The sequence below is a fragment of the Actinia tenebrosa genome, unplaced genomic scaffold, assembly GCF_029948245.1.
Source record: "Actinia tenebrosa isolate PJP-AT-01 unplaced genomic scaffold, QUT_ActTen_1.0 PGA_scaffold4__44_contigs__length_22323623, whole genome shotgun sequence".
NCBI classification, from domain to species: Eukaryota; Metazoa; Cnidaria; class Anthozoa; order Actiniaria; family Actiniidae; genus Actinia; species Actinia tenebrosa.
In genome coordinates this window covers 4,323,803-4,335,877 of record NW_028292581.1, presented here as the reverse complement: position 1 = coordinate 4,335,877, position 12,075 = coordinate 4,323,803, and the positions used below count along the sequence as shown (strand labels likewise).

Sequence of the window (12,075 nt, the reverse complement as noted above, 5' to 3'; positions counted from 1 at the left end):
AAACAGTTTGAGTTGGTCTGTGACAAATCCTACTTAAATTTAGTTTCCCCAAGTCTGTTTTTCTTTGGTACTTTGGTTTCTGACTTCTGTTGTGGAATACTGTCGGACAAGTTTGGTCGTAAGCCTATCATGATTGTTTTTGGTACTGCAGGGTCTCTATTTGCACTTTTTGCTGCTCTGTCACCTGCGTTTTGGATGTATTCCATCTGCAGATTTTTTGTAGGCTTTTGCTATGGTAAGAATTATAACTATTTCTGCAAAGGCTGGTGAAGGTTTTGGTGCATGTTGATTATTACTTGAAAGCATGAAATGTTATATCTTTATATGTAAATATAGTCAGCAAGAAGAAAATTTGGAAAAAAAATCAACTTGCAGACAAATGGGAAATGATTTTTTTTTTGCTGATTGAACTCACATCGCCCATAGTGCATTTTGGGCTTGGTAAATTGAAACATGCAACAAAGCCTTAACCTTTTTAAAAAATAGCTGGTTATTCAATTTGTTGAATTTGCAGAATGTCGTTCATGTTTTGTAAGCAAGACAACTCCAGATCTGGAATGCTGTATCATGTTTTGGATTTCACAAATCAATCAGCTGATTTGCAATTGTTGGAATTATTCTGAAATTTTTGATTGATACGGAGCCAAAACCTGAGATATCTCAGATGAAAGGTGAATCCACTATGCTATGCCACCCTTGATCCTCCACATAACAAAACTGAATTACTATTCAACAGCTGCTACATTTATTCCAATGTATACTCTTTGCACTGAGTTTGTGGGTGTCGATCGTCGCCATGTGTCGGGGACAGTCATCTGGATGAGCTGGGCATTCACAGTCATGATGTTGAGTGGAATTGCTTATTTTTTTCATGACTTCAGGAGTGTTACTCTTGCTGGAGCTGTTCCTGGTTTTCTCATACTAGTAATGTGGTGGTAAGTGATGTATTGCAGCTGCTAATTGTGTACTATCTATGACAATAATGATAATGATTTGTTATTTATATAGTGCCCTTTCTATATGGATATAATCAAAGGCACTTTACATTGAGTTGTGATTGACAGATTGCTTTTATGCAATTTACAAGCACGATAGACTGCCAGGGTTTCTTCCTCAGTGGTTCTCTTACGTCCTTCTGATGTTGGTTAGTAATGATGAGTGTGGAGAGACAGGACCGCCATTTAAAGTGGTCATCCGAGCCACTTGAAAGTCTAACCATTTGCAGATGTAATTACAAAGGCAGCACTTTCTCCTTAGTTACCTCAAGACCCTGAGTGTTGGTCTGGCCTGGACCCAAACCACAACCTCCTCCTGGTCCAATGCTCAACCAACTGAGCCAACTGGTTGGGAGTTGACAGCTGCCATTTCGTTGACCAGTTAAAACAATGATGATGTTATTGGTGGTGGTGATAGTGGTGGTGATAAGAATGTTGGTGATGGTGGAGGTGATGGTGATGTTGGTGATGGTGGAGGTGATGGTGATGGTGATGGTAATAGTGGTGTGATAAGAATGTTTGTGATGGTGGAGGTATAGTGAATGTTGGTGGACGGTGATGTGTGATGTGGAGTTGTGATGGTGTGATGGTGTGATGTGTGTGTGATGGTGTGCTGGTGTGGTGATGTTGTGTGTGGGGTGTGATGTTGCTTGGGTGTTGATGGTTGGGATGATGGTGATGATGATGGTGATGATGATGTGTGTGGTGGAGGTGATGATGATGTGTGTGATGGTGGATGGTGATGGTGATGGTGATGTATGATGATGTGGTGTGATGGTGGAGGGATGATGATGGTGATGATGATGTTAGTGATGGTGGAGGTGATGATGATGGTGTGATGATGTATGTGATTGTGAGGGGATTTTGTGATGGTGGAGTGATGATGATGGATGATGATGTTGGTGATGGTGGAGGTGATGGTGATGGTGATGGTGATGATGATGTTAGTGATGGTGGAGGTGATGATGATGGTGATGATGATGTAAGTGATTGTGGAGGTGATGATGTTGGTGAAGGTGGAGGTGGTGATGATGATGATGTTGGTGATGGTGGTGGTAATGATAATGGTGGAGGTGATGATGATGATGATGATGTTGGTGACGGTGGAGGTGATGGTGATGGTGATAATAAACTTTTATTTCAAGAGGGTACATTTAACAGCTTACACCGCTCATTGGTCAATTTAAATAGGCTGACTTGAGTGGCCAACCCTTAAGTGATGATGTGTCAGATGGTCACAAAGTACATGATTACCAATGGCACATGTATGTATAGTGGAATTTAAAGCCATGCATTATTGCACATAGGGAAGGATAAAAATTTCAATGCAAGCCTCCTTAAAGCATAAACTTTTCCAAAACTAATAGACCTTTTGGAGTGTTTGTACTGACTTCCCATGGCATTTTGGACAATGGCATTTATTGGTTGAGAATTTTGCTGAATTTTGCTGGATCTGAGCTGGCAACCAAAGTGCTTAGTACATTTTTCTCTCTCTAAATTGTTACACTTTTTGTAGTTTTATTCCAGAATCAATAAGGTATCTTCTTATAAATGACAAGACAGAAAGAGCTTATGAAACCCTGCGGCATATAGCAAAGACAAATAAACGTGAATATCCAAATGAACTACTGGATTTATCTTTCATGACCAAAGATCAGAAGAAGGGAAATATCAGAGACCTCTTCAGAACCAGAAAGATGTTACACATCACTGTTGTGCTTTTCACTGTTTTGTAAGTTATTAAATGGCTTCATTACAGTCCTGGAGGAGGAAATCCCATATATGAGAGGGTGGGGATGCTCCTCAGGAATTTTGTAAATGAACCCTAAAATATTCCTTAAAGTCCTAATCAGTTGGGCATATGGAAACTAATGTTTTTCCCTCAAAAAGCCCCAACTCTAAAATAATTTACTCATTTACGCAAAAGTGTTAAATGGCAGGAGTCAGATAATAAAACAATAATTATAAATATCTTGCATTACAACTGACATTCCATCTTTCATCATCTTATCTCAATTATCTTATTTTCAAAAAACCCTAAGAGATACCGTATGTGTTACTCTGGTGGTACTTTGAGATTTGGTACATCTTAGGGTGTCATAAATCCAAAAATCTATACCAATGTCTTTTTCCAATCGGAGTCCCCCCTGAGTTTGGTGGGTCCTGAACATCTTAAATGTCAAGCTCAACCTAAGTAAACAGGATAAATAAATAATCAAATTATTTTGTTTTAATAATCAAATTGGTTTGTTTTAGATTAATAGCTACTATGGTCTACCTTGCTGTGACCATAAGTTCTCCTACCCTTGGTGGTAACATGTATCTAAATGTTTTCCTCTTTGGTGCTATTGAAATTCCTGCAAATTTCCTTGCAATGTGGCTTATAAGAAAGTGAGTTACAGAATGACTAAGGTGTAAATGAATTTCATATTTACTTAGTTCTTTCATTATTGCTGGGCTGGTTTTCAAGCATTCCCAAGGGAATGAAATAAGAAAAGACATGGCAGCCATGTTGGTTGATATTACAAAAGAATTCATTGACAATTCTTTCATTAAATTCAACCAAGATGGCAACTATGATGTCATGTGCAAATGAAATACTAATAGTGCACACTCTTTTGGCTTGGGCATACTCTCTTCCCATTTCAGGCCACATCATTCCCTTGAGTATCATTTCTTTGTTTTACAAGTGCAGATGAGAAGATACAGGAATATTAATGCCTAATATAATCTTATTCCCCAAGAGAATGACACATGGTCTGGAATGGGTAATAGAATGGGAAAAAATATGATATTTTACTTAAATATTTCTGCACTGAAAAAATGGGATTTGATAAAGTGGGGCAGTGATTTCTGTAATTCTGAATAGGAAATAGAAGCCCAGTATATAAAGTTTCCCATTTTTTCATATTGCGATTGGAATTTTACCTTACATGGTGTATAATGAAGCCTAACCAATAATCCAATCTTCTTGTATAATTTAACTGATCATGAATTTATATTAAATTCATTCACCGTTCTCATAATGGCTGACGAGCGCATGGGGTTACCCAGTCATCTTGCAAGGCTGAGCAAGGCTGCTCATTCAAAATAAAGGTGGATAGCGTGAATTCAAGTCTAAACAAAAGGTCAATTTCTATACTTTTTTTCTATAAACGCATTTCATGTGCTTTTTTATGTTTTATTTTGAACTAATGTCCGGGTGACCTCCTTTTCACTCACTTGTCAGCCATTATGAGAACAGTGTATTTTTTGCAAACTTTAGAAGCTTATCATATTATGTACTGTTGTCATAGGTATGGTAGACGAAATTCTATTGCAGGAAGTCTAATAGTAGCTGGACTTGGAGGTTTTCTTGTTGTTCTTTTTACAACATATGATCCAGGAAACCACATAGGTAAAATAAGAAAGGTGTAATGAGGTATATCTCAATGTAAGGAAGCGTATTTCTGAAATTTCACAAAAAATATCACACATTTTTTACTGAAATATTATGAAAATTTAAAAAATATTCCCACAAGTTGGAAGTCTGAGAAAAATGGGTGAGGATGGGTCTGAGAGAAGTGGTTGAGGATGTTCTTGGATAACCCAGGTGGGGGGAGCTAGTGGATAACAGTAGTAGAGGGTCTGAGAAAAATGGGTTAGGATGTTCTTGGATAACCCAGGTGGGGGGAGGGTGGTAGTAACAGTAGTAGAGGGTCTGAGAAAAGCGGCTAAGCATAAGGATGTTCTTCGATAACCCAGGTGGGGCAGGGTGGTGGTGGATAACAGTAGTAGAGTGTCTGACAGAGTTCTTGGATTCCAGGTGGGGGTCTGAGAGTAGTGGCCGAGGTTGTTCTCAGACTCTATAATCACCTAGTTCCTTGTGCAAGGAAAAGGCAATTGAACAATCAATAATTTCCTACAGGTTACACAGTAGGACGTATTGGAGTTTCTTTAATTTCCAAGATGGCCATTGTTATATCTTACATAACATTGGTGATGTTTGCTGCTGAATGTTACCCTTCTGTCATCAGGTAATCTGAATTTTATTGATTGCATTCCTCATTAAATTACAACTTTAAGCTCTCATTTTAAAACATTTTTACCTCTCATCACATGTGAGCAGTTTTTTAAATCTCTCCCTTGATTTGGAGGTTTCCTCTGGTTTTCCTTCTTCCATAATTAAAACAACTAAAATACTCCAACTTGTTCTCTATTAACTCTGCTATGAGTTAGTGGTTCCCTCAATAGATTTTTCTGTCCGTTGAGCAGTTTGTTGCAAGGACTATATAGCTTGGGTAATGAATGGGATTTTTGACAGTACATCCCTGGCTTTGGATGCCTATTTATCCACACCACCTGCCCATAGGATTCCCACTTGCAATTAGTGATGGCCTAGTCATGCAGCTCACAGCTACAGAGTTTGCATTTATATAAAAATAGCAGCACATAAGCTAATAGCTTTCAGAAAGACTTGGTTCAATTATCATTGATTACCCATTGAGTCCCTGGGCGAGAGTACTTAACTATCACATTATTTACTTGAAAACTAGCATTTCATACCATATAAATCCTCATGTAATGTTATTTTACCCCCAAGGAGTACGGGTTTTGCTGTTACAAATGCTGGTGTTGATACAGGTGGACTAATTTCTCCATTTGTTGTTAAGCTGGTGAGTTATCCTTGCATTTGTCAATAGATTTACCATGAGCTGGGATATTGTTGATATTTCTACTTACCACTTTTTATTGCTACATGCTGATCGAGACAACAGTAGCGACAGGGAAAATTGGGAAATATACTTGTCAATCAAATAAATTGGTAAATACCTTTATATTCTCTAATTGGTGGCAGCGTATTGCCCTATTTCTCTATTGCAACTGTCACCTTGATCAGCACACAGCAGTGAAAAGAGTGGTAATACTAAGGAAACTTAACCTCACCTCACTCATCACATGATTGTGGGATTTAAAAAAACCCTTCATCTTAAAGAGATTTGCTTTTTCATTTTGAATGATATTCTCAACATTAACTGAAGATGAGTCAGGTTATTTTCAACATCCTGGTCTGTCTTAGAATCAATGCATTCTAAAGGTACATTAAGAAAAATAGTGATAACTACTAAAAGATCTTATGAATTGGAGTTTGTTGGCCGAGCACTGTATTCCATTGGAATACTACCCATTGTTTGGGTGGAAGCTCAAGCATAGCTGTGATTGGCCTATTATTGTAGTGTTGTTACATTACTGACGTTTATGGGATTAGCCAGTCTGGTCTAAGGATGTGACATATATCAAGTTTGACATTACGTGAAGTTCAATTTATTAGTTAATAAGCCTGAAGCGAGATGACGTTTTACCCCCGTCTTGGGACCATGATCCTTTTCACACTGCTTTTGTTCTTTAATTATGAGTATTGTTCCTGTATTCTCTAAGGAAGCAAAAATTTTAATATGAAAGAATTTAAAAAACTATTATGGTATAGAGTCGGGGGTAAAACGTCATCTCTCTTCAGGCTTATTGTAATGAAAAAAAGCAGAAACATTTGAAAACATTTTTCTTCATAGGATCGTTACCATCCTCTGTTACCATATGGAGTCATAGGAGGAAGCTCTTTGTTAGCAGGGATATTGTGTTTAACATTGAAGGAGACCGGTAACAAACCCACTAGGGAAACCTTGAATGATGATATAACAATGGAACTGGTGTCCAAAGACCAAAAAACTGAAGGTTATGAAGATGATGGCCCGCTGGACAAGAAACAAGTCATTAGCAATCATTCAACTGCATGAGTAAAGAATGAAATGATCGACTTGCACATGGGAAGGTTTTTTTAATTCAAACATTAACAATTATTATTATTTTTAAGGATTAAATGAATTTGATAGGCTGACAATTCTTATGATATTTAAACATTAAATTTAATATTTTACATCTATATGAAGTAAATAATCACGAGGAACAACTTAAATTTGAGAAATTATTTTTATTAATTCAATCAATGTAAAACAACAGCTATTTAATGGCAGGTAGCTAGTTAGCCCAAATTGTTTTTGTTTTGTAAATAGATAAAGTAAAGTAAATAAATAAAATACGATACTTTATTATTAATTCTCCCCGTTGGGCTTTTCAGAATTAATTTATAATAATGAAACTAATGAAATAAATATAATACTTACAGCTATTGGAACTAATAATCATAAGTAAATAAAAATTTGTTAGAGAAGATAAAGTAAAAATAAAATGAGGGACAATAAAGTTTGAAAAAAAAACCGTTGTCAAATTGTATATATTGGATGTTGCCTATGTGATTGTGTTTAACGTCGCCCATAAAGTATCATGTAGCAAAATTTCTCTTTGACACTGGGCTCTACTCTACCATGCCATAAGACTCAACATTTACATTCCTTGTATGAAATCCTTGTATGATGTATATAGGCAGTACCCATAAGCATGGCCATAATCTGATTGAAGTATGAATGATAGATGTGTATATATCAGCATTACTTCTTCCTAGATTGAACTGCAACACTGAAATACTTGTTGAATGTATTTTAATGGCAAATTTCATGATAACTACATTGAGCTACAACTGATGAGAACTATTAAAAACAACTAAAACAACAATAGCTTACTATAGATTGAAAAATATGTCTGTCTGACCATGCGTTTCTTCAGATTCAAGTAGTTGTATTGTAAATTAACTGTTTTAGAAAAGCTGTTTTTCATGAGCATAAACTGTGATTGCCTCTATAATTGATAAACATGGCTACTATACATATATGTCCTATTTTACATACAAAAATTGTAGCTATCTCCTAAAAGAGTAACAAGTATTTTATCATTATTCTAATTGTTCTATGTGAGTACTATTTTGTTGTGAAGTGTGATCATCCGGATGAGCGTAGTCTTGAGAAAGACTGTTGTTGGTGGTGACTGACGTTTCAAGAACCTGAGCGGAAGTCATCTTCAAAGTCTAGTGAGAAAATAGACTCTGAAGATGACTTGCGCTCAGCTTGTCGAAACATCAGTCACCACCAACAACAGCCTTTCTCAAGACTACATTCACCCAGACAATCACACTTCACAACAAACTTCTACAACTGGGTTCAAAGCATTTACTCTTGTGAGTACTATTATTACACATATCTTTATTCTTCCCTTGATCTTGTCTTCACTATCAAAGCTTCTCAACAGCTATATGGTACATGTTCTATTTTCTTCTTTACTTTCCTGTCTGTTAGTCTGGCTAAACAGCACTAGCCCTTTGTCACCTGCAAATTGATGTTTGTTAGCTCGTATTCTCTCTAAATGTACATCAAAACTAGATAAAAGAACAGAAGACTATGTAAATTAAACTTCTCTAAATTAAGATTTCTCAATATTGAGCACCCCTTTTCGATCTGTGTTTCCTGTGTTAAAATACATATGGGGTTGGAATTTTTCTCAATGAGCTATTACTAGTTGGCTTCAAGAATTATATGCATCATGCTGGTATCATAGCTATAGCTCATCTTTAGCTGGCACTACTTTTGTTTCCCTACTATATAGTAAGACTGCACAGTATTCTAGTACCTGTCTTTACTCAACAGAAAGATTCTGTTTTGAGTGGATTCAATTGGACTTCAATTGACAAATACTGTTTGGTCTGAAAACGTTTGTGATTACTTACCCATACCTACCAATTATTTTCTACTAAGTTGCTGAAAATTAATAGTTATATAGCAAAAGAGACAAAGTTTGAGAGTGTTAGGTTTGGAACCACATGGAGTGAGTGTTTGTGTCTCTGTTCTATTTTATAGTCAAGAGACTAACAATGACTTGGCTTCTTTAAGGTAAAAGTTGGCTTTTACCAGTAATTCCATTCAGAATGAGTTCACTGGAAACTCAAATTCTCTGGAATTCAAGCATTTTTTATGTGTGAGTTTTGGGTGATTATGTTGCCAGGCTTGCTGTACACCTTGTCAAGATTTATGTCATATTACACACCACAACATTAATACTCACCAGCTATACTTTAATAGGGCCTGTAGCTTCTGGATTTGGTATCAGAAGGACTTAAACCTCTTGCTGTGGAGTCAGTTCTTGCCACTGGGCCAAAGCCAGAGCTCATCTGTGCATAGCTACCCATTGGAAAGCTAGCATCAGTTGAGGTGCCAGAACCAGAGTATGCCTTTGATGCACTTTCACTTCCAGCACTCATAGGAGTGTTTGTATTATAGCCATACATTCCCATCATTGCCGCTGCAGGAAAGTTACTCCAATCACCTGACGGCACTGCACCACCCATGCCAGCAAATGGACTATACCCGTACCCACTGCTCATGCCTGCCTGATCATATGACCCAGAACCTCTGCTACTACTGCTTGCACCATTAGATTGACTTTTACTGCTTTGCCCTTCTCTATCACTACTACTTCTATATCCTACCCCTCCATAGCCACCTTTGTCATAACTACTTCCACTGCTGCCTCTCTCACTACTGACCCCTCCAGGACCAAACCCACCAAACCCAGCTCCACCCATACCGAAACCAGCAGGGAAGCCACCATAGCCAAATCCAGCAGGGAATCCACCAAATCCCATGCCACCAAAACCAAAGCCTGGAGCAAATCCTCCAGCACTAAATGCCGCTGGGTTAAAGCCAAAGGGATTGAAGTAACTCATGTCACCATCTCTGCTTCTTTCTCTATCCCTGCTACTCCTGTCTCTATCACCTAAATAAATAAAATACAGTACATCAGTTAATAGATAAATATAATAATAGACTATGGAGGGTAATGCAGGTTGATGAACTTTTGGCCATATAATGTCTCGTTTGGAGGGTGCAGGACTGTCACTGACAAATGAAGGTTTGCTGATAGTAGATGTAACTACATTTGCAGCAGCCTCTCGAAGAGCTATGTTAGGCGGCTTTCATTAGTTTTATATTTAAGCATCATAACTATATATACTACCAGAATAATGGTACTACAGTATTACTGCCTGGGTATTCAATGATTTTAGCTTTTATATATGTCATTTTGAAAGCACTGATGCACATAAAATATCACAATATTTGGAAATACATTTTTAGCTTAAAAACCCTATCAATTTTGAACTTCAACCATAATATTAGCATGCTTTTCATGTTTCTTTGACCTCCAAGAATTCCAGTCATCTATCTGGGTTTAATTGGCTGTTACCAATCAAAGAGTAAGATATCAGAAATGATAAATATATCTGAAATTATGAAGTCATAGAAGCATTAAAAGAGATGGTTTGAAAAGTTTAAGCAAAGGTTAGGCAAATTTACCTTTTCCCTCTTTACCAAAAAAACTTGGAAACCCAAAGAAACCAGGACCCAAGGGACCCATAAAACCTGCAGACCAAAAACCACAAGGAAAAAAATCATCAAATACACAATAGAAATTAGAGTACCAATGAAAAACACACAGCAGACCACATCCACTATTTTCTGAGGTCACACACAAAGCATTTAATGAAGGCTGCAAAGTTGCAGCCTTGAATGGTCCAATGCTTTGTGTTTGATGGGTGAACCGATTTATGGAATGCATTGAATTCATATTTAATTTTGAAGAAATAAGAAGCAAACAGATAGAAATTTTGAATGTCATGTCTATTGACCTATAACATTATGATGTCACAGCTTGTTTACATGGGCAAGCATGATGGGAATTTAGGCAAAATTTTCTTTCGTTTGGGATGTTTGGTACAACATTTATCTGTTATCACCTTTCCCTGTCTAATCAACCATTTTTTGATTTAATTCGTTTTGCTGCTATTTTGCCCCCTCTGGCAATCATGATCCTTATTAGCGTTAAAACAATAGATTGTTTTGATGTGACGTCATAGTGTTATAGGGCAATTGAATGGCTGTGGTTTGGTAAAGAGTGGTCCTAAATGGTATGTAGCCAAAATTTCTTACCCAAATGGGAAAAAAGCCCAGTGACCCTGTTATTGAAAATCATTATTTTTAGAGAGTATGGTACATCATAACCACCATGTTGGTTGATGATAATAAAACATTCCCTACTAGGTTCTTCACGTCTTCGTCTGCCATTTTGCATTACAGGGCAAAGACAGCAAAATATCCATATTTCTATATATTTTGCCATTTTTGTCCAAATTCAATATGGAGAACCAAAGCATGAAGTGGCTTATTGTTATGTATGTATTTTGAGTCACGTGGTTGCACTCCAAAAATACCATATAAGCTGAAGCCTCTTTTCCTTGTAAGGAAACTCTTGTAAAATGAAGATTTTAGCTGAATGCCAATTAGCTAAAAAATAAAAAATCTACCTCTATCTCTGTCTCCTCTGTCACGTGAATCTCTATCCCTCTCTCTGCTTCTCTCTCGGTCAGAACTATAGCTCCCTCGGTCATCATCCTCGTGTTTTTTTCTGATCATCGACTGAGGTTCTGCCTTCTTGACTTCGCATTGTTTCATGCGAATCTCGTGGAACTTCATCGCGCACACTTTCTCTGCTATTTCGTCGTTATCAAAGGTTACAAAAGCAAAACCTCGAATTCTGTTTTGATTCTCTTTATCTCTCTTTAGGTCAATGTCAATCACTTGGCCATCGCCGTCTTTTTCGCACAAACCAGTGAAGTATTCCCTGATATCATCTTCAGTAGTCGTACTAGCCAGTCCACCAACGAAAATCTTTCGAGTCTTGGTCAAAGCCATCGGGTTTTTCGCCTCATCTTTAGGGATAGATCGTTTTGGTTCAATCTCTCGATCATCTAGAATGTGCTTACGTACTTTCAGGCAATCATCAACGCTCTTTGAAGAAGCGTATGTAACAAACCCAAAGCCTCTGGATTTGCCGTCTTTCTTCATGATTACACAGTCCACGATGGTTCCCCATTCCGAAAAATAATCCTTTAGACCTTCTTCTGAAGTCTCCCAATTCAGCCCACCGATGAATATCTTGCGAAGCTTTTCACTTTCGGTCATTTTTTGAGGAATTTCAAAGAAGAACTTAAACAAACTTGTTACAATTAAGAACTGACACTAAAATGGCTGCCGCGTTTTCCGTCACGTGGGAACTGTAAGCGTCCTTGCATTTGATTGGCTTGGAGCAAAGGATTTGT

At 37.3% G+C, this 12,075-nt stretch overlaps 2 protein-coding genes across 9 annotated transcripts in view; one reads left to right on the top strand and one right to left on the bottom strand.

Annotated features, from left to right (window-relative positions):
* Positions 1 to 7,249, top strand: part of LOC116303238 (organic cation transporter protein) — a 40,953-nt gene extending 33,704 nt beyond the window's left edge. For 2 of the 7 annotated variants that reach the window (XM_089036376.1, XM_031712742.2), the window contains exons 3-10: positions 7 to 235; positions 737 to 935; positions 2,512 to 2,727; positions 3,252 to 3,386; positions 4,292 to 4,392; positions 4,903 to 5,011; positions 5,578 to 5,650; positions 6,545 to 7,249. In XM_089036376.1, coding sequence (XP_088892502.1) covers positions 7 to 235; positions 737 to 935; positions 2,512 to 2,727; positions 3,252 to 3,386; positions 4,292 to 4,392; positions 4,903 to 5,011; positions 5,578 to 5,650; positions 6,545 to 6,769 — 1,287 coding nt within the window. In that variant the 3' untranslated portion in view covers positions 6,770 to 7,249. Of the gene's footprint in view, positions 1 to 6; positions 236 to 736; positions 936 to 2,186; positions 2,261 to 2,511; positions 2,728 to 3,251; positions 3,387 to 4,291; positions 4,393 to 4,902; positions 5,012 to 5,577; positions 5,651 to 6,544 lie in introns of those variants that run through there. The other 5 variants (XM_089036378.1, XM_089036377.1, XM_089036380.1 and 2 more) reach the window with 3 other exon arrangements.
* A 265-nt stretch (positions 7,250 to 7,514) lies between these two features.
* Positions 7,515 to 12,011, bottom strand: LOC116303248 (uncharacterized). 2 transcript variants are annotated; one of them, XM_031712763.2, is made up of 4 exons: positions 11,281 to 12,011; positions 10,274 to 10,339; positions 8,985 to 9,695; positions 7,515 to 8,251 (listed from the first exon to the last, which is right to left on the bottom strand). In XM_031712763.2, exons 1-3 carry the CDS (start codon positions 11,936 to 11,938, stop codon positions 8,995 to 8,997), a joined length of 1,425 nt encoding a protein of 474 aa, XP_031568623.1. In that variant the 5' UTR covers positions 11,939 to 12,011; the 3' UTR covers positions 7,515 to 8,251; positions 8,985 to 8,994. The 2 variants fall into 2 exon arrangements, with proteins under 2 accessions (XP_031568623.1, XP_031568629.1); XM_031712769.2 differs by lacking the exon at positions 10,274 to 10,339.
* Positions 12,012 to 12,075: the final 64 nt, after the last annotated feature.

Coding starts and splice junctions, on each gene's coding strand:
- LOC116303248 (XM_031712763.2), bottom strand. CDS start 11,938: ATGACCGAAAGTGAAAAGCTTCGCAAGATATTCATCGGTGGGCTGAAT. Junction 10,340..11,280: donor CAGAGGAGACAGAGATAGAG/GTAGATTTTTTA, acceptor TTTGGTCTGCAG/GTTTTATGGGTCCCTTGGGT. Junction 9,696..10,273: donor TTTTGGTAAAGAGGGAAAAG/GTAAATTTGCCT, acceptor TTATTTATTTAG/GTGATAGAGACAGGAGTAGC.